The sequence below is a fragment of the Melopsittacus undulatus genome, chromosome 7 (genome assembly GCF_012275295.1).
Source record: "Melopsittacus undulatus isolate bMelUnd1 chromosome 7, bMelUnd1.mat.Z, whole genome shotgun sequence".
NCBI lineage: Eukaryota > Metazoa > Chordata > Aves > Psittaciformes > Psittaculidae > Melopsittacus > Melopsittacus undulatus.
The window spans coordinates 55836864-55863729 of record NC_047533.1 but is presented as its reverse complement, the minus strand read 5'-3'; the positions used below and the strand labels follow the sequence as shown (position 1 = coordinate 55863729).

Genomic DNA, 26866 nt, shown 5'->3' with positions numbered 1-26866 from the left:
CCACTTTCTGTTCACTATGCGTATTTCAGTGTGTATTCCTGCATATGATCCCATCATGACCATAGGGACAGTGTAGCAGAAGTTGGTATGAGAAGCACTAGTCTTGTTCTAACCCTTCTTTAGTTTGGAAGCAATTCACTTGAGCTTTTGTAAATGTAGTTTGAAGAGATTTGCGCAGACATTGAAGCCATTGACAATGCTAATAAAGTTAACAGAGTGTAGGAATTTTATTATATAAACAAATGTGCCATGTTTTCTCAGCCTGTTCTATTTGAAAACAATTCTGCAGCATCCAGAATACCACAAATACCAGTTAAAATTGGGATTGGTTTCTTCTTGAGTAAGCTGGCACAGCAGTGGAATATCCTTGCCTAGAACAGGAGGCTTCAGCTAACATAATTTTAGCGGGCTTTCATCAGTAAGTGCACCTTGAACAATTTAAGGAGTGCTGTATTTACTACCACTCTTTCCTGAGCCAAGAGCAACATTATTTTCCCCAAAACTTTTCAGGCAAGGCAAGTGACTGTTGCACTGTTCCCACATGTAATGTTACTTCCTTGCAGATTCCATATCTAGAGGTTTTCCTGCATTTATGAGTTAGCATGGCTCAGGGGCATTTGGAGGGCTAAGATGGGCAAGTTCCTGACAGAGGTGGTTTTCACATCTTCATACTATTGCAGCTACAACAGTGGCCTGTGCAGGAGGACTGCAGACTGAATGGGAAAGAAGTTATTTTCAGCAAAGTAATTTCCCTGGTGGTTTTGGGACTTTGGTCTCCCTTCAGCTGCCAAGTAGTGCATTTGTAAAAATGTGATGTACAGGCTTCACCAGGCACTTACAGCTCCCAGGTTTTCATGATCTTGGCCATTCAGATTGGTGCTTTTCAGGAGCCCATCACTGTCCAATCTGGAGAGAGCTATTCTGACAGGAGAGGCGTTTTGGTTGTGAGTCATCAAACCTGGGTGTTATTACAGGAGAGGACAGAGTTAAGGTGACTAGATGCAGATTAAGGGACCCACAGTACCACATATGGGAAGGCTGAATTTGTGCAATACCAAAATGAATTTGCAAAGTTCAACCAACAATCATCATTCTGCAGGCCATACGTATGATCGGCTAAGGGGGTCCCAAGGGATAAAGCAGCTATAATTTGGTCTTATGTAGGCCAGAGGAATTTGCTGGTTAAGCAAGTAGCCCTGCCTCACAACAGATTTTTAGTATGATCCAGTTCAATGGGGTGCTTCATGATATGCCCAGCTTAAAGCATATGCTAATCATTTTATTTGGGAAGGTATGTGCATAAATGCTTTGCTGAATGGCATAGGAGAAGAAAAACTGCTGACAGAAACAGGATGATTATTCTTTCTTCCTCTTTGCAATCCCTTTGCCACGTCTCCTACAGCAAAATGAGCAGCACTTGACAAGAAGGAAGACAGCAGTGGCTGCACAGGTGAACAAGAACGCCAGAACATCCAGGCAGTAGTACTGGTACCAGGTGAGATTGTGAGCAGCTGGTCTCAAGTGCTTTGCTCCTTTGTGACGCATGACAAATTCAACCCAGAAGACAGCTCTGTCCAGAGGCTTAAGTGGCTGGTCATGGTGTATCTTGGATAACCTTAGAGCATTTTCCTTATAGCTGAGGAAAAAAGAAGAAACCAGTAAGATTTCTCACTGATTCTTGAAACAACCCATTCAGCACCTGCCAGTGTTGAGGAAAGTAGACATCCCTACTTTTACTTTCATCAGTGTTACTCAAATATATTTGAAACTGGCCCAGTTTACTCTTACCTGCATAAAATTGGATTATGAACAGTAATAGAGAAAGCCAATCTTTTATAAGGGAATGTTACTCAAAAATATTCCAGATACTCCTTTTAAAAAAAACAGCATGGGAACATTTGCAGCATTTTCTGTTCCAATATAATAGAGTGCTGGGTTTGGCTGAGATAATTTTCTTCATTGTAGCTGGTATGGGCTATGTGTAGTGATAGGACACGGGGTAATTGTTTTAAACTGGAAGAGGGTAGATTTAGTTTAGGTATTAAGAAGTTTTTTACTGTGAGGGTGGTAAGGCACTGGCACAGATTTCCCAGAGAAGCTGTGGCTGCCCCATCCCTGGCAGTGTTCAAGGTCAGGTTGGATGGGGCTTTGAGCAAGCTGCTCTAGTGGAAGGTGTCCCTGCCCAAGGCAGGGGGTTGGAACTGGATGATCTTTAAGGTGCCATCCCAAACCATTCTGTGATTCTGTGTTCTAGGTTTGTGCTAGAAACACTGATGATAACACAGGAATGTTTTCATTGTTGATGAGCAGTACCTACAGAGAGACAAGGCCTTTTCTGCCTCTCACACCACCCTGCCAGTGAGTAGGCTGGGAATGCACAATGAGTTGGGAGGGGACACAGGGGCATGGGCAGCATTAAAACTAAGGGAGAGGTTGGCAGGGGAGGACACAGCTGCATGCACTGGATTGCATCCGGGTCTTTGGATGCCTGGTCATCATCCAGGTCATTATAGATCACTTTCACCATGGTTAATTCCCTCAGATACTGGATACCTTCATCAATGTTTGTCTATATGCTTTGGAAATTTTCAGGTTCTTCCTTGAAGGGATACTGTCCTTCACCCTTGACAAAAGACACAGCTGAAGACTGAGGACTCCTGGCTTTTTTCTAATCCTTTGTCAATGGTCTTATCTTTAGCAAGGGATTCCAGCTGCCAGGCTTCCTTACCGTCCAGATCCAGACTGATAGGTACGGTGACCTAAGGATATGGGTAGCTCGGGTGTAGAAGGAACTGTGGCTACAGACAGCATAGACATGCTACAGCTGTAATTGTCAAGGGAGAGAGAGCAGAAAACTGTCTCAAGAGTTGCTCTGGGTTTTCCAAGAACTTTTTCTCAAAGGGATCATAAAATGTAGTATGAGGAAAATGAAATTACTGATCTTTGAGAAATGCTGATGCTCAGAAATGAAAGACAGTTTTCATCTGAAACCTAGACTCCAGTTACTCAGTATTTTTGGTTCTCAGAAGAGCCACCAGAACTTATCACATCAGCAGCCCAAGATTTTAATAACCTCATCCCACTGTAAGGCAAGAACAAAACTCACGTGGAATTGTTAATTACTGTATTCAGTGCATCAACTAAATCCTGTGTTGTCAGTGTGCTGAAATCCAGCACGACTGCAGCTCCCTTTGCTCTCATGTGAGCCACGTTGTCATGCTGGTCGGCAAACATGGGAATCCCAACCATTGGGATCCCATGGTAGATAGCTTCATAGATCCCATTGGTCCCACCATGAGTAATAAAGGCCTTTGTCAGGGGATGGCCTGGAACAAGGAAGGAGACATATAAAACAGCAGCTGTGGCAGACTAGATTCGCTAGGTGGTGAGCACTGCAAACTACCCAGGCACCTGCACTGCTAGAGAATGGAACAGCCCTGACCTCTGACTCAGCATTACAGCTTGCACACTCAGCTTTCACACATGCATGTTTAATGCAGTGTGTAAATCGGCATGTTTTCCAGAGTGTCCCAGAGTTACCTCAGCCTGTCTGCTGTAGTGCAGGTACAGCTTCTATATGATACCAGGTTCACAACAGCCCCTGCTGCAACCTTGCTTAGGTCAAAGATTTTGAAGTATGAGCTCTGGATATTAACTACAGAGGCCAAATGCACCTCCAGAGTACATGGCTACTTTCATATTAACTCATGCCTGCAGATGTATTTTAGCTCTTCCAGACAAATGTCACTGAGCTCCATAAGAAAGGCTTTTGCTTTAGAGATGTATCTCCATAGCTAAGCTCAAGTTACTGCCTTCTTCAGCTACTGTTCTGTTTCCTTCACAGCCTGGCTGTATCTTCCATGGTTCTTGTACAGCAACCCATCTTAAGTCAAAAATAGGCTAAGAAGTTAAGGCTTCAAGAGCAAACATCTGCTGTTTAAGCTATAGAACTAATTGTGGCCACAAGTATTATGTGTTTGTTTTGCCTTGAATAAGCCATTTTAGTGGAAAAAAACAAGGAAACAGTTTTTCCAAGGGCTCACTGCATCCCAGATAGAATTAGTCTCACCAAGCAAGTCATTTTGGGGTATCCAGTCATAAATCCTGGTGTTGGAGCCGAGAGTTTCTGGTTTTTTTCCTTTGTACCGCCAGAGGACCTTGAACAAAGAAAGAATAAGATAAATGTTGTGCATGTGACATGCCCTTCTATATTATTACATGTGATGTAGGGCTTTATCTCCAACCTATGTACCTTTTCCCAGTCATTCAAATAGCTTTGGCTCCAGTTTAGCTCTTTGATTAGCTACTATGTACTTATAAAAATCACATAGAGAGATTTTTGTATTTTGGTCTATGGATGCACCTCCATGTCATTTGGTTCAGAGAAGGGGCAACACCAGAACTCCCCATGAGCTGGCTCAGCAGTCTGCCCCTCTGCAGAACCCAGCTTCCCAAGTGTGGCACGTGCAGCAGAGACGCAGATAAAAAACAGGCCAGTCCAAACATAAAAGGGTTGCTGAAAGCAACAAGAGTGACTAAAACCAAGGCAAGTTGGTTTAGACTTGAAAGGAAACTCACCTTCTGTGGAAGGTGGCTGAGGGCTCTGGCAATGATGTTGCTTTTTTCATCAGTTACATTGTAGACCATTGACCCCAGAGAGAATACCACAATGCCATGTTTTCCTGAGCTCTGAACAAATTCTTCCATTTCCTAGGAGAGGAAGAACACATCCTAAGAGTAATTACGCACTGCAGATTAAACAGTTTTCTGTGAACAGGGGGCATAACCTTTTTAGCTTATCAAGATGATGGTGGTGTATAAGCACCTCTGGCTACACACGGGCATTACAAACAGAGATCTGGTCCTGTGCAGACCAGTTTCTCACCAAGAAGGTGCAGGACAAGTTGAGATATGTGACAATGCTTTGTCTTCTTGAAAGTGAGTCAAGCAGTTTCAGGACACATTTCTTTCAGAGCACAAGCAGTATGAAAGGATCCTGGCACTGGTGTGAGAGGTGTGACACCTTCCCTAGCATAGTCAGTCATGATTCTGGATTTTCCTGGAAAAAGTACTTTGCATTTCACAGCTCTGCGGGAAGGGATGGTGCTGGAAACTGGCAGGGCTTTCCAGCATCCTGATGAGATCACTGAGTTGCTGTTATTGTGAGTCAGCCAGTTCTCTTATTTTCTGCAATACAGCACATCCTGCGAAACGGATTTTCTAGACATCAAACCAGTAGGTTTTCCTGTTCCTTTTTATAGTTAGTGTCATATGAAATGGAGCAATAACATCCAAAAGAGAATGGTTATCCATTTTCCCCAATTCAACCCCTGCTACAGGGGAGTAGGAAGGTTTCTTTTAGCAAACAACTTGCCCTGAAAATACCCTACCTCCTCTAAGGCTCCTACAGGAATGATAATCTGGACCAGAGCTTGTTGTGTTGCAGCCACTAGCATCTGGGAGTTTCAGATTTCACCGGAGTATTGCCATTCACAGCAGAGTGTAGGCTGAAGAGGCCGAGTATTTTACTTACTTTAAGATGTCTTAAACTAAGCAACAGTAGAAGAGTGTTTATCACTCTCTTAAGTTTGGACTCTGTTTTGTCTAAATAATTTGTCCTGTCACAGTGCCTTTTTGCATTAGGTATGTCAGTGTTACTGTAGGCTGCAAGTCTGTGTCTTAGAATTAAATCTTAACTACTGTGAGGTAGCACCTACTTTTCCTAAAGCAAACACTGTATTGCCTCCTGCTGATCTCAGCTATCTTCTTTGAAGACAGCAGGCTGTCATCCCAGCCCTCAGTTTGCACAAGTATGAACAGATTGCTAAATAGCTGCATGCTTGCCATTGACAGCAGAGTGCCTTCTTTAGGAATGAACTTCCCCAGCATATGGCTTGCACAGTTGATGAGAGAGAGAAACAACCAGCCAGTGGCAGAACAAAGTTGGGTACCTTTGGTAAGGGCTTTGCAGGCTGGCAGTGAAGTCCTCCAACGAACTCAAAGTTGGGCAGGAAAGGGCGTGGAAATTCAAAATCCCAGTAAGTCCTGATTAACCATATCTCTGCTTTCCCCATTGTCTCACACAACGTTGTGGGCCTCCCTATGAAGAAAGTACAAAGGGTTTACAACATGCATGGGAGCGGTCTTGTTTGCTATAGATTGCAAAAAGGAGGCTTACCTTTTCTTTTGGCACTCCCAGTCACTGTAGTCTATCAAGTCATGCATGAAATGAAAACAAACATATCTAGACCTGTCGCTTGTCCTGTCATGTCCTGTGCTCATCCTTGGCAGGTTTCCATGAGCAAGGCAGTACAATCATTAGAAGGATTTTGAACCTTCAGAATCAATGTAGAGCAGTACAAGAGCAAGTAGGAAGCATTTAGTTCCTGTGACAGAGTGCAGCTCTTGTACCACTGAAAGACTTTGTTATCTGTGCTTGGAATAAAAGCACATTTTGGGGAATAGAAAAATCACGGAAAATGTAGTTCTGAATGAAAAACAGATGAATTACAAAGGGATGATCACCAGCCAGGGAGGAGGAAAGTTCTTAAAGGTCTGTAGCATTTTTCAAATGATGACTCAGTCAGTGGCTGCTCAGGCTACAGGAATACTACCAATAATACTACTATTACTACAATACTGCTACTATATTTGCATCTATCCCTAGTTCTTGTAGGGGCTGGGTCAGCTCCTTCTGATACATACTGGGAAAATTTAGCCAAATCCATAGATGTTTTTTGAATGTATTTTTGTGCAAAATCCAATGTCTTCAGAAACTGATCTACTGAAAAAAAAAAAAATCCAATGGCTAAAATAGTTTTATAACTTCCCATTTGGCAACAGCTATATTCTCAGGTACATGTTGCAAATCGTGTTTGCAGTATTTTCCCCACAAAGGGGAAGTGGAGAGTAAAAGGGTTAGAAGTGCTGGTAAATGATTGTCTAAAGCCTAATGCAAGCAGGAACCAAGCAAACTACACAGCAAGAAGAAAATCTCTCTATCTGTAGAGTGTCTTCTTATGCTATTTCATGAGCATTATAACTTACACCAGTAATTTTAAAATGTTTTTTTAGGTAAAGAACACTGAGTCAGTTACAAAGTTACTGGGGTGAGAATGAAGCCTACATTTACAAGTACAATGATACAAAATTGTAATTACATCTTATGCAGTGTTAGAAAAATAACCATCAGGGGAAAAGGGACTACTTTGCAGAGCACAGAGGTTTCTTGGAAAACACACAAAGAGGTTAAAGGGCAGCAGAACAGATGGCCTTGTGCCTGCAGTTCACTCCTTATCTGTCTAAACACAGATACTCTGTGCAAGACTCGAAGTCCATTGAACAAAAGGTCTCCTTAGTAGACTTTGAATCAAGCCTGAGTTGTACTAGGTTGGAACAAAAATTTCATTGATTTGTCTAGTTTCAGGAGGCTATTTCACAATCTGGTGAATGAAAGGGAAAGGTGACAGTTCTTAGCATTTAGTATTGGAGAAAATGAACTCATGCTTAGTGTTCTGTAATACACAGGATTCAAAATGATAGCTGCAGACATATGCAGTGAGAGCAAAGGGTGCTTTCTTTCTCTGCGGTTGTTCACAGACAGTGTTCCTAGTTACAAAAGGGTTAACTCCATCCCTGTATTGTCAATGGAGCTGCCTCTAGTGACTCACACTTAGGAACAATTTTGTCCTCCAGCCTTTACTACTACCACCTTAATTATGAAACTGCCAGCCATCAAGATGAAAAGGCAACAACAGTCCTCTGAAAGCACTAAAATGGGAATACATCTCACTGCAAGAGCTCACCAGCAGTATCATCATTGGCAAAGATCAGTACTACGTGGTCTAAAGACCCTCAAGAGGAACTAGAGCAAAACTCTAGTAGTGTCTGCTAGACTAGACAAGACCTAAAAGGGAAAGCAGAGCTGCTATGTGACTGAAACAGGATTACCATCTCTGCTGGATACTGAGAAAGAGAATTTTGAGACAACAGCATTGAGGCACCAGACATTCAAAAGGCACAGCCTATGCAAAAGGAGAAACCACTCAACAACTGCCTTACCTAAGACATTACTGTAGTACCCATCCCATTCATCTCGCCAGAACTTCAAGAAAAATAAATCCACGTAAAAGTAAAAGAGGAAGTTCTTTAGTCTTTCCATGAAGGACATACGATCTGTCAGCCCACTTGTGCTAGCAGGCACATAAGAAGGTGGGGATGGGAGCCCACCGCACAGCCGCTCTACCACATTCCCATCAGAGAAACGGAAGCTGTAGACAAAAGGGATTGCTAGGATTTCTGCTACGAGTTCCCCACATATAGACAGGGGGTCAGCAATCAGAACATCAAAATTGGCCTTCTGCAGCTTTGCTATCAGTTGACTGTCCGTCACAAAGGTATGACAGGTCTGCTTCAACAAATTGGTAAAGTCCTCCTGGTCTTTTTTCATCCTCCACATGAACTCCCAAAGTGAGGCATTAGAGACCTCATTCATCCAGAAATTGAGGAAGTCATCCATGGTATCATCCAGGTCCTTCTGGGTAAAGGGGACTTGCAGGACCTCAAAAGTGAAGGGGGAGGAGGTGTCTTGGTAGTTGATGAGCATATTGCTTGAGGCCACCAGCACAGTCACTTCATGACCCTGGAGAACAAGCTTTTCCAGCAGCACTTTTATATTGATCCAGTGACTTGCATCAGTGGGCCAGACCACCACCTTCCCACAAAAGCCAGTGCTCCAGCAACATGCACAGGCCCAGAGCAGCCAGAGGAACCTTGGCCCCATCATCTCAGTGATCCATGTATGACTCCCGTCTGACTAAGTTGGAAGGAGTGCACTGCTACGGTGTGCAAACACTTAAGAGCCAGCCAATAAAACTGACATCCACTTGGTGCCAAGCTTGGCCAGAGGGCATGCCAGTCATGGGAGGATGGGGCAAGCAGCAAATCTCATTCTGGAGCCTCCTGCAGAGCCACAGCCGATCTTAAAACAACAGCAACTCCTGTTTCTGCTTACTCACTTTTGCCTCTCACTCCCCTGCAGTAGGAGGGGAGAAGGAAGGGCAAAAGTTGCAAAACTCATGGTTTGAGATAGAGATTGCTTAATAAACAAACAAAATAAATAAAATAAACCTAAGAAAAACTGGCAATTCAGAAAGAGCAATTACTCACACCAGCTCACCACCCAGCGTGTTGCTGAACAGCCCTGGCAAACTCACCCTTCCACCCCCAAGCTTCCATTGCTGAGCACAACGTCATGTGCTATGGGATACGTCTTTGGTCAATTGTCAGCATAGATTTGCTTCTTTGCCCTGTAAGAACCAAGCTACCTGTAAAGCTGGTTACACTTTTTATCTTCTCACTTATAAGGTGCAAAATTGCCCTGCAGTGATTCACATCTAGCCCACAGGGTTCTCTAGTTCTGTCTTCTCTGTAACCAGATGTTGTGGATACATGACACTGCCATTGGAAGGGCACAGTCCTGGTAGAGAGGAGTCCAGGGTCAGGCCACCACAGGAGACAAACAGAAGTAGGTAAGGAGTACAGTTTTTGCGCACCTTCCTTCTTATGTACCCTCTCTTGGGAGGATGCTGCAAACTGGCATCACTGTATCTATGTCATGTAGTCCAGAACAGAGTGCCAAGAGACCTGAGTTCTCCTTTTGACTGTATCCTGTGGATGTAGTGGAGATGCTTGGATGCTTGGTGCTCCTGATGTGTTCAAGGAAAAGAACAGGCACCCTCTCTCCTGAGCAGAGGGTGAATGAGGCTCAGACTGAGTCTAAACAGGGCCTGAGCACTCCTCCAGAAGCTCAGCACAAGTGACCTTCCCTGACTAGACTGGCAGTGGAACAAGCAGTTTTTCATCATGCTTCAACCTCATCTCTTGAAAAAACCTTTAGGTAGCTCTAGGAAAGCAGCTAGAATAAGAACCCTGCAGAAGATTTTCCAAAGCAAAAGAGAAGGTGCTTGTATGCACTTCCTGAGCTGGGACATTGCCCCATTTCTGCAGGATGTTTGCCTCTTCCTTTCACACCTCCTTCAGGATTAGATACACTCCAGAGCAAAACATATCCCAGTAGAGAACAGCTAGGCTAACACAGCTAACGAAACAGGAATTAAACATAAGAGTGTTAACTGCTAAACCCCACATTTAGCAACACAAAAAAGCCTGAAATCCAAGCAGCCCTGAGGCTTACACAACAGGAGATGGGAAAACCATGCTTCTGCCAGCACAAGATTTCCTACTCTCTGTCAAACATGATAAGCAACACATAAACACACAGCTAGCTACTCAAATAGTAGGATGTCTTAACAAATTAACTGCCCACCTCCAATGCATGTATACTTGCCCTATTTCCTTTTAAGCATTACAATAACCAGAGCAGAAATGTGACAATAATTATGCAACCATTACATAAAAAGAGAGAAATCTCTATAAAGACGTAAAACTATATTATAATAGTTTTTTAGACACTTTCAAAAAAGCAAAGAACTCTCTGCTGAGGGCCTTCTATCACTGCAAACGGGCTCCTCTACTCTCCCAGTCCTTTAAAAGACTGGAGGAGGCCGTTATCTCTCATTTTGAGATAAGCTAGCAAACAAGGGTGCTAGGGGAAAAAAGACAGTATTGTATAGCTTTCCAAACCCATTCTTTATTTCTACTTCCAAAGGTTTAATTCCCTACTAGTATTTGGTGGGTATATAGCATTATTTCACTGTTCTTAAGTGTCTGTCATGATTCATCTATGAATACGACTGATGAGCTCTCTTTCAAGTGGCTTTAGCACCATACCTGTATGAACTTCTCTGTACTAGTGTTAGCAGGTCAGGATTAACAGGTAACGTTTGTACTTGCCTGGAATGTTTGACTTGACATGGGAATTCTGAAGGACAGAGAGTGTGTCCAGGGCTGTTTTGCTTCTAATTTGTGCCTGAAACTCCCAGCTCTGGGTATTTACTCTTGTACATGCAGCAGATGTAACTTTTGGAAGTAAAAGCAGCCTTACCTAATACATCAGTGTAGTATTGATCCCAGCTTCCCCAGAGGAGGAAATGATACATGAAATCCTGAACAGTGTAGGAGAAGATGTTCTTTAGCCTTTCCAGGAAGGACATCCTATCTGCAAGGCGGCTTAGGGTGGCTGGCACATAGGAAGGAGGTGCTGGGAGCATCCCACAGAGCCGCTCCACTGTGTTGCCAATGGAGAACCGGATGGTATATATGAAGGGGATACCCAGCTTCTCAGCAACCAGCTCCCCGCTGGGTACCAGTGGGTCTGCCAAGAGGACATCAAAGTTGGATGCCATCAGTCTCTGCATCAGTGCCTTATTCTTCAGGACTCCGTCACAAATGATTTTGGTTAAGTTCTCCATCTTGTACAGTATTTGAAACATCTTGTAAACAGTTTCCCAGACGGGTAGCTGTCTCTCCTCATAAAACCAAAAATAGAAAGCTTCTTCCAGCATGGCAGCCATCTCCTTTTTGGTAATCGGTGCCTCAATCACCTCAAACTGGAAGGGTGAGGCCTGTGTGGCATCGAGGATGAGGAAGCATGAAGGCAGTAGCACAGTCACCTCGTGGCCCCGGACCACAAGCTCATCGAGTATGTACTCCATGTTCAGCCAGTGGCTGTTGTCAGCCGGCCAGACCAGCACCTTCCCTCCAGACCCACAGCCCAACACAGCCAGCAGCCACAGCACGGCCACCTCCTTCCCAGCCATGGCCTGCCCTGCCTGGGAATGCCCCACAGGGAGCAGCAGTGCTCCCAGGCTGGGCTGGACATGTGTGACAGAGCCGTGCTCCGGAGGGCAGGCAGCCAAGGTCGTGAGTGTAAAGTCCTGCCTGGATAATGGCGTGGTTTCCTGGGTTAAACTGTGTCAGGGACCAGCTGGCACCATCTGCTGGTAAATGGCTTCTCCAGAGCTGTACAACGTGCTTCCAGTGGAGCACAAGGGAGACCTGTCAGCCATGAGGCACAAAGTCCAGTGTGGGCTGTGGCCCGTTGGTTATTGTAGCCCTCCTGCCTGCCTAACTACAGCCTCGGTGGTATTTGTTTGGTAGAAGAGGTGACGTTTTCATTCTTCTGGCTCCTTGAAGCACAGCTGGGATGCACCAAAGATGTTCACCCACTGTGTGGGCACCCTGCTGCTTTATAAAGCCAATGAGCATCTATTCAGTGCCCTTAAGGCAGCAATCTAGGGCTGCAGCTAAAACCTTGCATCTTGAAGTGGATAAAACTACACAGCAAGTGACTCCAGTACCAGAGTAAGACTGTTCTCATGTGAACTTGTCTCTTCCAGCGCATGCATCACAAGGAGAAAAAGCTGGTGGGTGATGCTGTGGGCTGCCCCCCTGCCACTTGGTGCCAGCTACGCGCGATGAGTTGAATCAGAAAATCCCTTAAACAGTTTTATTTACGGTCACCCTTCTGAGGTGCAGTTAAGAATCCTGGAAGTCCTCTTCACTGTGCTTAAAATTATCACTGCTGGGCTTCTCTGAAGCTCTGTTACACAATGGTTTCCTGTAGTTGTGCAAGGCTTCTGCTGCAGCTTCCACAAAGCAGACTAAAGCATCCTTTCCTGGATGAAAACGAGGGTGGTGGAAGCAGCTGAGCTGTGAGAAGCCAGGCTGAGACACCTTGTCTGCTGTGCATAGAACAACAGTTTGGTGTACTTGAGGTGTACAGTCCTGCAGCATACATGTATTTGCGGGCAATTGAACCCTGAGAGGTTTACAGTGCTCTTTGTCAGGACCTTAATGAGAGGTCACTAAAAATGGCATGTTGACCACATGTGATTAATACCTAAATAAACGTCTTTTTCTACCTATTCACTCGAAATAGCCCAGAAGAAAAGCCTTCAGAGAAAGACTTGCTGCTTTCACTGTTTGCTTGTGGGTAGGGGCTGTTTTAACAAAACTTGTTTTGTGCAAAGAGGATTGGTTTTATGTGACCAGTGACGTAAGTGAAGTCTCTACTCAAAAGCCACAATGGGTTTCAGCATTGTTACTGATGGTGATGGGGTTCTCTTGTAGTTTACCAGCTCCCCTCTCCCTGTTATGATATTCTGGATTAGGAAAACAGCTCTGTATCTGGATGTGTAGGCAGTTGTTGGAAGGGGGGAATGTGTAAGCTGTGCAACCTTGCTGATTTCCCTAAATGCTGTGGAAGTTGCTTCAATCTCCACATTAAAAATCATTATGGCAAAAGCAAAATCCATCAATGGGTATTACCACTGATTGCTGTCTCAATGCATGGCATAGCATAGCACAGCACCCTGACAGGGGAGCAGGTGAAACTGATGGACCCTGGTGGCTCCTTCTCTTTTCCACATAGGCACATAATGACAAACTACTTGCTGATCTCTCCTAGACTTTGCAGCCCTGCCAGGTTCGTAGCTCTGTAATGAGCAGTAAAGCAACAGGAGACTTACCTAAGATCTTGCTATAGTAGGTGTCCCAGTGTCCCCAGTAGCTCCGGAAAATAAAGTCTTGCAAGTGGTAAGACAAGATGTTCTTTATCCTCTCACCAAAGGACATGTAGTCGGTGAGCTCGGACAGGGCTGCGGGTGCATAGGACGGTGGTGCTGGCATCTTGCCACAGTGTCTCTCCACGGTGAAGCCTGGGGAGAAGCGCAGTGAGTACACAAAGGGGATGGACAGCTTGAGAGCCAGGAGGTCCCCGCAGAGGGTGACTGGGTCTGTCAGCAGCAGGTCATAGCCGGACCCCTGCAGGTGGGCCATCAACTTGTGGTTGGTTAGCACTGCGTCACACATCAGCATGTTCATCTCGTGCCAGTTCTTGAACATATTCCCCATCTCCCTGTAAAACTGCCAGAAGGTCAGCATGGTTGGCCTGTTGTTCAGCCACAGTGCCACTACCTCCTCGATCATGGTCTCGATGGTGTCTGTCTTGAAGGGCACATTATAGACCTCAAACTTCTCCATGGTGTCATCCCCAGATTTAATGAAGAGGGAAGCGTTGGACACCAGGACAGTGACACTGTGCCCACGGTGGATGAGCTCCTCTGTAACTTTCTTCATATTCAGCCAGTGGCTGCCTTCTGTTGGCCAGACCAGCACATTCCCACAGAAGACAGGCCCTAGAAGAGCAGCCTGGAAAAGGAGCAGCTGGAGGGATTTCTTAGAGCCCATGGCTTTTGTGGCCATGAAAAGAAAAAAGGGCCAGGTTTCCTGGGAATGTTCGCCTTCCAGTTGGGAGTGCTGTACCTCTGCGCTGTGTTTAATGGCTCTTCACTAGCAAAAGTAGGAGTTTGCTGTTGCACAGGTGAGGCCTTTAAAACCCACGTTTGGTCTCAGGTCTGAAATGACAGAAGAGGTTGTTTGGTGATTCACTTCTCCCTTTCTGCCTTCTATCCTGGCAGAAAGGATAGAAACCTGTCAGTTTCCCTGGTTAGCAGGGTGGCAGCAATCCTCGCTGCTGTTAAAGGTCTGCCCTTAAGCTACTCCCTCTGCACAAGATGAATTTAATCCTCTTTTTTAATCTACCTTTTGTAGTTTCTCTGAGGAAATCTTGTCATAAAAGGAAACAACAGAGGATCCCTTCTGTGTAGTTACTGTATCATTAAATGCCGGCAGATTTACTATAAGTATTAGCCACTAAGTGGTACTACTGACAACGCTGGAGAAATACTGAGATTTGCAGGAGAACATATGATCACATGTCGTGGTTTAAACTCAGCCATGCAGTCTCTCTCACTCCTGCCCTTTCTCTCCCCACTCCCAGAGGGATGGGGAGGAGAATCAGAAGAATGTAACTCCCATGGGTTGAGATAAGAGCAGTCCAGTAACTAAGGTATAACACAAATCACTGCTGCTACCACCAATAAATAATGATAAAGGAAATAACAAGGGAAGAAAATACAACCGCTCACCAGCTGCAGACCGATACCCAGCCCGACTGGAGCAGTGATCTAGCCCATCCAGGTAACTGCCTCCAGTTTATATACTGGGTATGACGTGCTGTGATATGGAATACCTCTTTGGCTAGCCTGGGTCAGGTGTCCTGTCTCTGTTTCCTCCCGGCTTCCCCTCCTCCCTGGCAGAGAATAAAACTCACAAAGTCCTTGGTCAGAGTAAACATACAAAAACATGGGTGTTATCAGTGCTACCCCTGGCCGAAAGTCAAACCCACAACACTGCACCAGCTACTAAGAAGGAGAAAAATGACTGCTGCTGCTGAACCCAGGACAGTATCCACTCCTTATTCCATACCATTCACATCGTGCGCAGATCCCACATTTTCAATATACATACATATATCATATATACTTATCTCATATATATATATATATATATATATACACATACACACACACACAGATATCATTCCTTAGTGTGTGGACCAATCCCTATAAAGCTGCTGAGTCCATTCAGTCCATGGTGTTGGATTCCATCTCTTGTAACAGTCTTTCAGAGCAGGAGAGGCTGTGTGCAGTGCTGGATTGTTGCCTGCTGATGCTGATCATTCCTTTACTGCAGAACTCGTCTGGTTCTACCAAAGTTCATTCTTTGTTGGGTGATGATTGGAGGGAAGTCAGAGCTAGTCACTGGTGACCTGAAGACATCTAGTTGTGGGGCTATAGAAGTGCTACATAGCAGGCAACAGCATATAATTAATTTCATTGGCTGTTTTCCCCTAAAATCAAATCCCCTTGAGGTATACATCGGACTTCCCCATCTTCCTGCATTACCCACCAAGTATATCCGGGTCCCTGAGCAAAAGCAATCCCACGAGTGGGTTTGCCTTGACCTGAAACAGGAATAACCCAGGCTGTTTTCCCCAGCAAATTTCTCATGTGCACCACAGGAACTTTGTCTCCCTCTACAGTATGCAAAAGTTCTGACTGGGCTGGACCAGCCCTGTTGGCAGATCCTCTGGTGTTGACCAACCAGGTGGCCTTTGGTAAATGTGTATCCCAATGCTTGAAAATTCCCCCACCCATTGCTCTCAGTGTAGTTTATAACAGCCCATTGTACCGTTCAATTTTCCCAGAGGCTGGTGCATGGTAGGGGATGTGATATACCCATTCAATGCCATGTTCTTTGGCCCAAGTGCCTATAAGGTTGTTCCGGAAATGAGTCCCATTGTCTGACTCAATTCTCTCTGGGATGCCATGTCACTACAAAATCTGTTTCTCCAGGCCCAGGATAGTGTTCCGGGCAGTGGCGTGGGGCACAGCATATGTTTCCAGCCATCCCGTGGTTGCTTCCACCATGGTAAGCACATGCGCTTGCCTTGGCAGGTTGGTGGGAGTGTGATATAGTCAATATGCCAGGCCTCCCCATGTTTGTACTTCAGTCATCGTCCTCCATACCAAAGAGGCTTTAACCGTTTAGCTTGCTTAATTGCAGCACGTCTCACACTCATGAATAACATGGGCAATAGTGTCCATTGTTAAGTCCACCCCTCAATCATGAGCCCATCTGTATGTTGCATCTCCGCCCTGATGGCCTGAAGTGTCATGGGCCCACTGGGCCAAAAATAATTCACCCTCCCCTTCAGCAGTTTCTGCAACTTGTTGTTGGGGACTCCATACAGCTGCCTTCCATCTCCGATGCTTCCAAAGCACCGGAAGGGTGCAGTGGACTAGATGCTTGTCCATACTGTCCCACACACCCTGCCACTCATGGCTGTCCAGCCTTGGGGAAAAATCTCTTGGTGGTCCTTCTGTATCATTGTCTAACCCTAGACAAGACCCAAACCTGACTCTGCTTAACTTTCGAGATCAGAAAGCATGGTCATGGATAAAACAGCCAATAAACACTAACACAGCAAATACTGGCTGTAAGTAAGGTACGACATCCTGAAACTGAGATCAAGAGCAACAACTTTGAGAGCCAATAAATCAGCATTGTGACAAGCAACTATTAATCCAAAACAATAACTGCTTATCACAAATACAATTAGACACACACTGGTCAGATCTGTCGTTATCTCAACCCTTCATGCCCAAAGTTGGGCGCCAAAAAGAACTGTTGTGGTTTAAGCTCAGCTGTGAATCACACAGTTGCTCTCTCACTCCTCCCCCCCCCCCCCCCCCCCCGACTCCCCCCTTTCCTTCCCCCATTCCCAGAGGGATGGGAAGAAGAATTGAAAGAATGTAGCTCCCATGGGTTGAGATAAGGGCAGCCCAGTAACTAAGGTATAACACAAACCACTGCTGCTACCACCAACAATAATAATGATAAGGGAAACAACAAGGGAAGAGAACACAACCGCTCACCACCTGCTGACCGATACCCAGCCCGACTAGAGCAGTGATCTAGCCCATCCAGGTAACTACCCCCAGTTCTACATCCTGAGCTTCCCTTCCTCCCTGGCAGAGCATGAGACTCACAAAGTCCTTGGTCAGAGTAAACGTTCCTGAGCAGCAACTAAAAACATTGGTGTTATCAGCACTGTTCCCTGGTCAAAAATCAAACCCACAGCACTGCACCAGCTACTAAGAAGGAAAAAAATGACTGCTGCTGCTGAACTCAGGACATCATGTCTGATTTTAAAATGCTTATTTTCAATTGCAACAGCCCTGGTATCTGTATCCTGTGATGTTTCTATCACTTAAGACTATCTGTACTTAAAGATACATTTTTCTCATTCTGAGTTTCCAGTCTTTCTCTACCTTTCTTTCCAGAAAGAGTGCTTGCTTGAAGATGCTGCTAGACCTGGGGCAACAGCCCTGGCCAGCACAAGGTGGAGGGACACCTGTGATGGGCAAATTATATCATAGGCATCCTTAAACCTCCTCAACCCTTCTACAGCCATGTCCTTGCTGGTAAATAATGATACTTCCTGGCAGTCATGCCCCAACCTCTACAGAAAACTGCTGCATCTCTGGGCTTCAACATTAATTCAAGTTGGAGCATCTTTACAGGGCAAGATGAGCCAGACCTCTGTGTGCCAGCCCTCAAACAAATCACTTGCATTACACATCCATGAACCAGCAATGTCAGAGGCAGGTCAAGGCAGGAGGGGCCACAGGATATATGTAAAGGGCTGGCTTGGAAGTGGCATCCTTTTTTAGGGTGAGATGTTAGAAGTGCTGATGTTTTCCTTGCTGATAGAAGGCAGCAGATCCTTCGCTTGGGTGATGATAATGCCAACAGTAACATGTGGTTTGTTCTGATTTGTGACAGATGGTTTCCAACCACTCTCAGAGAACTCAATGCAGGGAGCTCATTGCTACTGTCTGAGGCACATCACTACCAATCTGGTCAAGTTGTGGGCTCAGTTCAGGTGTCTAAACATGGGTCTGAGGCCCTCCTAGCCCCTAAAGGTGCTTCTCGGAGCAAAATCCACATATTTTGGGGTGTCTCTCACTTGGAAAGTCAGTGCTTGAATGTAAGGCACTATGTCCTGGGAGGAGCTCTGAACCGCCAGGAGCCAAAATGACAATCAAAACCCATGCATAGAATGATGCACTCGATCCAACATAATTTGGGGAATGAATGCTATGCAGCAAAAGCTTTTACCTAGTGGAGTCTTTCCAGGTATGTAAGCTTTGAGTTGCAAGGGTGCAATTTGCATACAGTGGTTTGTGTCTGTGCCTTGCTGCTCACCCGCTCTGTGCCTGGGCTGCTCTGGCAAGGTTGAGTATGAAGCAGAAGGAGCTTAAATAAGTTACCATCTTTTCAAAAAGGAGGAAGTAATACAATATGGGGTGATCACAACAAGGCATGTATTCTGGCATTAGTTATTGCTTTGCTATGCTCCAGTAATTTAACATCTGAGTTGGTCTTCCTTGTGATGGGCTGTATTATATTATGCTATATTATATGCTATATATATTATTATGCTATGGCAGAGCCAGACCCTCAGGACTTTGCATCCTGTAGCTCAGAAATACGGTGTGTGACTGCTGGAAAGACTTTCCTCTCCCTTTAGGGACCCAGCTGGAAAATAATAATAATAATAATAATAATAATAATAATAATAATAATAATAATAATAATAATAATAAGTGATGGATTTGTTTATAAACTGTGCACAGGAACAAAGAGAAAATCTTGTGGTTTGTTCGTAGAGCTTTTCTAGAGGTGGTGTGCTGCCTGTGCTGGGTGCGTGGCCCTCGGTTCTGGAGATCCAAGTTTTTCATGACTTGGAAATAGAGAAATCTAAAATGCACTTCCATTGCATTTTGTTCACTTCCATTGTGTTCACCATGGGGTTTGAGTATTTTCCATAATATTCAACCTGACTTCTTCTAAGCCCTCAGAATTTAGGGCAGTGATGCCAGCATGTTTGGCCTTCCAGCCAGGAGTTTCAGTATGATCTCTCCATAGATCTCTGTATTCAGGATAATACCTACTTTTTCAGGCTAATTTAGCTTATTTGGGAAAGTGCTATAAAAACTTAAAGCTTTTCCGGCAGCTGTTGAAAGGTCACATTCATGTGGGCTGGGACAAACAGGAGCCTGGGTTTCATTTCTAACCCCTCAATAACTAATTCCTCCTTAGCAAATGAGAACTATTATGAGGTGCAGTCCCTCCTCTGGCCTCATAATCAAACTGTTAAATTTGTCTTGTTCCCATGTCCACCTTTTGAAGATTACTTCTCAGATTACTCTTAATGCAGAGAAGGTAAGCATTGTGCAAGGATTAAAGGACAAAATCCAGCAGCAAATGAGAGAAGACTGGGGCTGAAGAAAGTAGATGGTGTTAGGTGTCTGTATTTCACACATCTAGCATTACGAAGCAGAAGTACTGCAGGCATTGATGCAACCTCCAGCCTTGTTAAATAACAAAAGGTATTTTTTGAGGTGAAGGTGAGTTATGCAAAAGTTAGACAATACAGACCAGTGTTTTCCACATATGGGTCTCTTCACTGTTATGGTGTGCAGGGCACCTTTATGTCTAGAAAACCTTGATGCCAGCCAGCACGTCAAAAACTCAGTGCCAGGGTGGAAAAGGGAAGCTTTTGCCCTGAGAAGCACCATATTACTCAGTGGTTTTCTTTTTACTTATAGCAACAAAGCAGACTTCAAAGTTTTGACTATATTTTGGGGGGATTTGTGTGGGGAGGACCAGAGGTGAGGCTGGATAGGGTAAATATCAAGGTCGGCTCACCCCTGGCTACAGACAGGAGTGAGTGGATTGAGCAATTCTGCAGAGGCACATGTACAAGTGCTCAGTAAAAGGTTTACTGCCACGTGATGCCAGGGGTAAAAGCAAACTCCAGCAGAAGTCAGTGAGCTGAAATAGCCTTACCATAACCATGATTCTCAGCTAAATGGGATCTTTCTGTCGCTACCTCACAGCTGTAGGACAGGAATACCTCATGCTAGCTTTATCACACTTCATTTGGGTTTAGTGATTCAGTTTAGGGTTTCATGAACTCTCTTCATTGCTGTTGCAGTGTTGCAGGGGACACTGTTTTTCCTCTGACATTGCATGTTTGGAGCTGATCCATCCGGCACAGTGTGGGAGGCAGAAGGGAGCTCCTCATCTGCTGCTGATTGGAGTGTGGAGGAGTGGTTCTGCACATCTGTCTGCTCCCAGGAAACCAGGTCTGGAGGTTTGGACATGGGCTTCACCTCACAACTTGAGGGGTTCCACTTCATCCCTGGGTGTTTCACTGGGGTAGGTTTGTGTTTCCTCCTCTGCTTGCACCAGGAGCACAGGTGGGATTTCAGTGGGGGCTGCCATGTCCTTTGCCTGAGGTGTTTAAAGGCTGGAGGAGTGAGACAGAAACATCCTGATTCGGATGTCATCAGCTCGGATGTCTGGACCTCCACATGCAATGTGGGAGCACCCTTGACCACTCTTACTGTGAGCATCAAGGACCCCACATTCCTGCCTCTAAGCCAGCAGAAAACCCCTTCTGTGGTGCATGGCTCCACTCCCTCACATCTGTGCATGGCCATGAGGAGGAAGGCTCCTCCATCCTCACCACGGCTTTCACCCACTGCATGTATACCTTGAGACTGGCAACTTGCACTGCCTTCATATCAAGGGATTCAAAGTCCTGTTTGTACAGGGGTGCTTAAGAAGGAGCTTGTGTGGAATTACACATTCCCTGGTGTGCCACATGGCAAAATTACTTCCGCTACCCCTCCTCTGGCCTCACGACCAAATACTTGGCTCTTCCCTGGGGTCTTAGCAGTTTAGGTCCTCACAAAACTTGTGGGGCACATCATTTTAGCTTCCCCTACCTGGTTGTGTTGCAATTATTCAGTTCTCACAAGCACCCTATCTACAGCAGGGAGAGCAGTCAGGATTGCACTTTGAGCCCAGGGACAAAAGATACAGATACAAAACCCCCTGCTTCTCATGGAGAGCAGTGAATGAAAGCACCTCCTGAAGCATGTTTGATGCCCTTATACATTCAACTGTGAGGAAGAAAGATGTGTCATTAGAGTCATCTACAGACAAGAGAAACTTTGGGGAAACAAAACCCAAATCTGTGTGTTTCCACACAGATGGAAACATCCAAGAGCAAAGCAGGGGCAACTGGAAGGCCTGGCTGGATATCCAAGCATCAACAAACAGATGCGTGAGAGATCTGGGGACGAAGAACATGCCTGAAACAAATTAGAAAGGAACAAGTTCCTGACAGTGACTTTGAAGAGCAGCAGGGCCAAAACACACCCTGGTGGTGCAGTCACAACAGCAGGAGTAAGAATGAAAGGAAATTCCTGTGGCAAGATGTCACAATGTCGAGAGGCTAAGGGATAAACCAGCAGAGGAAACTGGTGCCTGAATAGACTAAGATGCCTCCAGCCTAAAAATACACAGCCTGGGGGCTGCATTATAAGGAACGGCTATGGAGTCCCAAAGGATGGAGTAGATCAATATGGATGAGTATCTCAGGGCATGAAGTAAGGGGCCTCAGAAAAAACCCTCCCACTATAAAACAAGCTGGGAAGGAAAAGCAAATCCCTAGGGGAGGTACAGCATGGAATGGGATGTGCTGGATGTCACAAGAGTCAGGGCTTCAAAGGCATATTTATAGAGGATAAAACTACAGTGACCAGACACAGGCTCAGGAGCTGCTTTCCTGCATGGTGTCTCTTCTGTATGACAGAAGTGGCTGAAGCCACTGTTCCCCAGTGCAGGTATCGCTGCTTCTGTTCGTAGTTACCTCAGTTACTTTTGCCCACTCCCCTACTGGCATCTCTGGTTCGGGTTTGTTTGTACTTGGGCTGCAAGGTGGGAGGGTTCAGAGCCTGCTGCACTGTTCTATAACAAACCACTGCAAGCAAGTGATGCACAAACCACATCCTACAACACAGAGAAGCTCCCAGCATCTGAGAGAGAAACAGAAACCACTTGCACTTGTTGCATTTTAGGATGACTTAATGTAACATCTCTTTCAAGGCATAATCACAGTCTTGTATCTTCTCTGTTTTCTCTACACAACTGCCTCTGCTGCAACACCCTTCACCCCCCACTTTTGGGGGTTTATGGTACCTGATGGCCAGACTTCAAGGATTTTGCTGAATGATGCTATTTTACTGAGTTCTGCTGCCTGTATTCCCAGGCAGGTCTCACCTGATGGTCAGTCTCCTCCCTGGAATACAGTGGAGCTGTTTCACGTCTGACAGCCCCTGCTCCAGCACTGGATTGCATCCCTCTCACCTTGCCTGCCCGCCCAGCTTCCCAATCATAATTTTTTAACCTCTTGGCCTATTTCACCCACTCCTGAGACAGAAATCACATCCTCAGAGATGCTCCGTGCCTATGAGCAATGAGTATTTCCTCTGCTTTGCAGGCAAGTTTGTCTTGTACATGTACCAAACAGAGGATGAGCATGGGCAGGAGGGGACAGCATCTGAGGAACTGGGACCCAACAACCTTTTCTTAAATGACTGCACCATAAAACCAGCTATTTTAAAGCACCAGCTTTTAGCAGTGCTGTTCCAGCCCCCTTGGTCCATCATGTCCTGCAGTGCTGCAGTGTGCCCCTTAGCTGTGGTTCTTCTGGCCATGGTTCTGGTCATCATCTCTCTTCTGACGAGAGACTGCAGGAGCTGGGCCTGTTTAGCCTAAGCAGAAGACTGAGAGTGGATCTCATTGATGCATATAAATAACTCAAAGGAGGGTACCAGCTTCCAGGTCCCTGGGAGCAGAACAGCACACAAGTGGCTCCTTGGTGCCAGCTCCCCAGGCTGTGCCCATCTCCCAGCCACCCTGGGGCTGGTTTTGTCCCCCTCCCACTCACCTCATTTCTTCCACATGGGCCCTGCAGTGAGTTGGGGGCACGGCCATCACTGTGCCCTCTTGTGTCACCCCCCACAGAGTGACAGCAGCAGGAGAATCTGAGGTAGGAGGTGGTGGGTGCAGGACCCTGTGTGGGACCTGGCCGTAGGGGAGATGCTCATGTGGGGGCTGCTAACACCTTCCATTCACTGTGTGCTGGGAACAGCTCCGTAGCACATACTGGCTTTTTATTCCTCAAGAGCCACACAGGCTTATCCTAAGCATGTCCTGGCCTGGCCACATGGGGCTGAGGTGATGATGCAAGGTGGGATGAGGCTCCAGAGTGCTCTGCAGCAACACAGCAGCTCTCACCTGGGTGCAAATCTGGGAGGAAGATGCAGAGATAAAACTTTATTTCTGCAAAATTCCCTGTGGCACAAAGAGGCTGGAGGTCCATGGGCAGTGCTGGGACTGGGAATGTCGGGTTGGAGTGGGAGGGTATAAACCAGGGCATCTCAGATCTGGGTGCGGAAGCGCAGGTCAGTGTCCGACATCTTCTGTGCGTAGTCCTGGTCGAAGCGCTCGTTCTGGGCCACGGTGAAGTGGTTCTTCCAGTCTCCAGTGATGCCTGGGGGCAGGCGAGATGGGGCTCAGTGGAGTCCATGGGGAACAACGTGCTGGGAGCCCCCCCAGCCACTCACCTTTGCGCATGAAGGGGGAGGCGCTGTGGTCCATGACCTGGGAGGGCACCATGCTGTAGTTGGTGGTGGGGTTGTCCCGCATGGTCTCGAAGGAGGTGTGTCGGGTGATGGTGTCCAGGGATGCCTCTGGCAGATCCTGCCCCAGGAACTGCGCCACTTTGGCAACCTCCCGGCGGAGATCCTGTGGGAAACAGGTCAGTGCTCATCCCTCCTGCCACCCCCCAGACTCCTCACACCATCAACCACAGCCCCTCACCTCCTTCAAGTCCTCGTAGAAGAGGTAGAGGATGGGGTGATCCTTCCTCCGCTCCCAGTAGCCCCTGACGTGGTTGTGCCAGGAGCCATATGCCACTGCGTGGAGAGAGCAGGCAGGGGGTGTCAGTGGGTGACACTGCTCTGCGGGGTCCCCACATGCACCCGTGGGTGCCTTGTCCCACCTCTGCCGGCCATGAACTCCTCCAGGTACTGGGCCCATGTCCCAGGGTGTGGGTGTAATTTGTTCATCAGGTCAAAGTGGTAGAAGGAGACGGCCACGTCCTTGGCATTGCGTGCCACGTAGATCACCTGCAGAGAGCTTGGTGACACGTGGGGACTTGCAAGCTCCTGGCAGGGCAGATCCCCCCTTATCTCTGCTTGTCCCTGTAGGTGTGTCCCCTCCAGACTGTTACCTTGCACTGGTTTTCCCAGAAGGATTTGGGCAAGATATGAGCTGGGATGTGGGTCTTGATGATGCGAGGGGGTGCCATGGCCTCCAGCTGCTCCGTGCCTGCAAAGGAGGTTTCCCCAGGAGCACTCCCACCACCAGTGGGGTCCCCCCCCTTCAACCAAGCCTGGCCCACATCCAGCATCCCCTGCCACCCATTGCCACCCCTCTACCTGACACCATCTTCCCAGGGGCGGCGAACTCCAGCATGGGCACCCGGTTGCTGATGATATCCTGCTTGCACTTTTCAGGGTCACTGCCTTTCAGGATCATGTCCACAATCTCACTGACCCAGGTGGTGCCTGGTGAGGAAAGGTCAGGCATGTGGATGGCACCATTCCCACTGGAGCCCCATCTTGAGTACCAGAGGGGACCCATCTCACTAGCATCCCCCCGCATTCCAGCTCAGGTGGCTGCATGCCGGTGTCTCCTCTCCCAGCCCAGCTCCTCTCCAGTGTGCAGGGATGCTCACCGGATTTGGGGAAGCTGGCCACCACGATGTCCTTGGGGTGGCTCTGGAAGATGTCAACCTTGTCCCAGTTGTAGGTGAAGGCTCTGACCACGGGGATGCCATGCACCATGCCCCACGGCTGCCGAATGTAGGTGTCTGGGTCAGCCATCCTGTTGGGGACAGGGATGCAGCAGAGGGCATCACGGGCAGGGACAACCCCCACAGTCCCTACTGAGCCCCGCCATCCCAGCCATGGGAAGGGAAACATCCCTGGAGGTGGCACCTGCCTCCCGCAGAGGTCTGAGGGGCAGGGGACAGTGCAGAGAGCATGGAGGGGCACGGCCAACCCCGGGGGCTCAGGTCAGCACAGGCACGGGGAAGGTGCCCGGACCGGGATGGAGAAGCTGGCAGGGGCTTTGCTGGCCGCAGTTCCACGCTGCTTTCTGCTCCCTCCCCGCAGCTTTCTTTCCCCAGCTCCCTATTACACAGCAGCAGGGGGAAAGCCGCGCCTGGGGGCTCCGTGGGGATTTGAAGGAGTTGGGAACGGGGAGCAGGGCTGACAGGCGTCTCGCAGGGAATCCTTCCCATCGCCGGCTGTCCCCACTCTGTGGTCCCTGCAGGGCAGCTCTGTGGCTGGCCTCCAAGGGGACACCGAGCCCATACGAGCCCCTTATCCCGCTCCCCGCGCAGGCCAGGCTGGGGCACCCCAAAGCGGTGACCGCGGCCAGGGTGTCCCCGTTACCTCCTCTTGTCCGGGCGCTCTGGCGGGGGGGAGGCGAAGCTTGGCTCGCAGGCTGGCGGGGCCGGGTTTGTTATCCTCCCTTCCCCTCGTGGAAGATGGAGGCGCGGGGAGGCGCCTGGGGCTGCGGGAGGCGGGGGCCATTGTTAAGGAAGGGACGCGGAGAGAGCCGGTCCCGGCGCTGCGGATCGGGGAGCGCAGCCATCAGAGAGCAGGGATGGGGACGCAGCCCCGCTGGGGACGGTGCCAGCAGCCTGCGATGAGCGGCGCCGGGCTCAGCTCCCCCTCCTCCCCCGGCTGAACACACGGATGGCGGCTGGGGAACCCACAGCTTCCCCCACCTGCAGAGGCAAACCCCAACCCAGGTCCCGGGGGGTTAAACATCACCCTGTTCCCGTGATCAGCCCGTGGACGTGTCCAGCTCCTCGCACTGGGGCCCGGCTCTTGAGCAGGGTTAGGCTCTGGTCACACACCGCGCCTTCAAGGTACTCACAGGTCCAAAGTTTGCGGAGTTGCAGAGAGCTGGTGCCGCTGATACCCTGCTACCGACAACGCGTTTTAAAGGTCCCCGTGGTGAGCCGGGAGGGAGTGGGTAAGGGAGGAGAGGTGGCAGCAGGGCAGGGGAGCGGCTCGCCTGGTGGCAACCTCGAGGAAGAGGTCCCTGATTTGTTCCCAGGGCCAAGCTCCCGGTGAGGCAGTGTCACAGGTGAGTGATGGATTTCACTCTGAAGAGAGAAGCAGCAATCTGGTTATTGATATAAACCAGAGATTTAACAAAGCTTGGTAGTAAATGTGACTGCGGTTTAACAAGGTTTGGTGGCAAGGAACACCTGAGTGTTTACTGTGCAGAGGACAGGGTCAGGCAAAACTGTCAGGGAGACCCTCCTGCAGAGTCATGAGGTTCAGAAAAGACCCCCTCACTTTCTGAACAACTCAGAGGGGAGTCTGGGCTGCAGATGGATCCACTCCTAGTCCCAGACTTGGTCATTTATGTCTGAAGGATTCTATAAGCACAATCTATCCTGTTTGTCACTTGGGTATGATTTCAATTTTAGCATCCTATTAATCACAACAAGAACCTGCTGCAGGAAGGGACTCTTCCTTGAGGAGTAGACTTG

At 47.5% G+C, this 26866-nt stretch overlaps 2 protein-coding genes across 7 annotated transcripts; both read right to left on the bottom strand.

Moving 5' to 3' along the window:
* Nucleotides 1–234: 234 nt before the first annotated feature.
* Nucleotides 235–14166, bottom strand: LOC101869935 (UDP-glucuronosyltransferase 2A2). 3 transcript variants are annotated; one of them, XM_005148615.3, is made up of 6 exons: nucleotides 13431–14166; nucleotides 5952–6100; nucleotides 4579–4710; nucleotides 4070–4157; nucleotides 3107–3326; nucleotides 235–1636 (listed from the first exon to the last, which is right to left on the bottom strand). In XM_005148615.3, exons 1-6 carry the CDS (start codon nucleotides 14164–14166, stop codon nucleotides 1357–1359), a joined length of 1605 nt encoding a protein of 534 aa, XP_005148672.2. In that variant the 3' UTR covers nucleotides 235–1356. The 3 variants fall into 3 exon arrangements, with proteins under 3 accessions (XP_005148672.2, XP_012984394.2, XP_012984393.2); XM_013128940.3 differs by lacking the exon at nucleotides 13431–14166 and adding an exon at nucleotides 11006–11839; XM_013128939.3 differs by lacking the exon at nucleotides 13431–14166 and adding an exon at nucleotides 8062–8982.
* A 9288-nt stretch (nucleotides 14167–23454) lies between these two features.
* LOC101870101 (sulfotransferase family cytosolic 1B member 1) lies at nucleotides 23455–26265 on the bottom strand. 4 transcript variants are annotated; one of them, XM_031048523.2, is made up of 9 exons: nucleotides 26242–26265; nucleotides 25752–25872; nucleotides 25031–25182; nucleotides 24732–24860; nucleotides 24524–24621; nucleotides 24293–24419; nucleotides 24112–24206; nucleotides 23856–24036; nucleotides 23455–23782 (listed from the first exon to the last, which is right to left on the bottom strand). In XM_031048523.2, exons 3-9 carry the CDS (start codon nucleotides 25176–25178, stop codon nucleotides 23670–23672), a joined length of 891 nt encoding a protein of 296 aa, XP_030904383.2. In that variant the 5' UTR covers nucleotides 25179–25182; nucleotides 25752–25872; nucleotides 26242–26265; the 3' UTR covers nucleotides 23455–23669. The 4 variants fall into 4 exon arrangements, with proteins under 4 accessions (XP_030904383.2, XP_030904382.2, XP_030904384.2 ...); XM_031048522.2 differs by lacking the exon at nucleotides 26242–26265 and adding an exon at nucleotides 26136–26195; XM_031048524.2 differs by lacking the exon at nucleotides 26242–26265 and adding an exon at nucleotides 26136–26195 and having other exon boundaries at nucleotides 25031–25179.
* Nucleotides 26266–26866: the final 601 nt, after the last annotated feature.

Bases quoted from the DNA above. Each gene is read 5' to 3' on its own strand.
- LOC101869935 (XM_005148615.3), bottom strand. From the start codon at position 14,166: ATGGCCACAAAAGCCATGGGCTCTAAGAAATCCCTCCAGCTGCTCCTT. The intron at 6,101-13,430 runs GTAAGTCTCCTG...CTTTCTTCATAG, and splicing joins CTACTATAGCAAGATCTTAG to GGAGGCCCACAACGTTGTGT. The intron at 4,711-5,951 runs GTACCCAACTTT...TTCCTCTCCTAG, and splicing joins CTGCAAAGCCCTTACCAAAG to GAAATGGAAGAATTTGTTCA.
- LOC101870101 (XM_005148616.3), bottom strand. From the start codon at position 25,277: ATGTTTCCCTTCCCATGGCTGGGATGGCGGGGCTCAGTAGGGACTGTG. The intron at 24,861-25,030 runs GTGAGCATCCCT...TTTCCTCACCAG, and splicing joins GGCCAGCTTCCCCAAATCCG to GCACCACCTGGGTCAGTGAG. The intron at 24,037-24,111 runs GTGAGGGGCTGT...TGTTTCCCACAG, and splicing joins TCTACGAGGACTTGAAGGAG to GATCTCCGCCGGGAGGTTGC.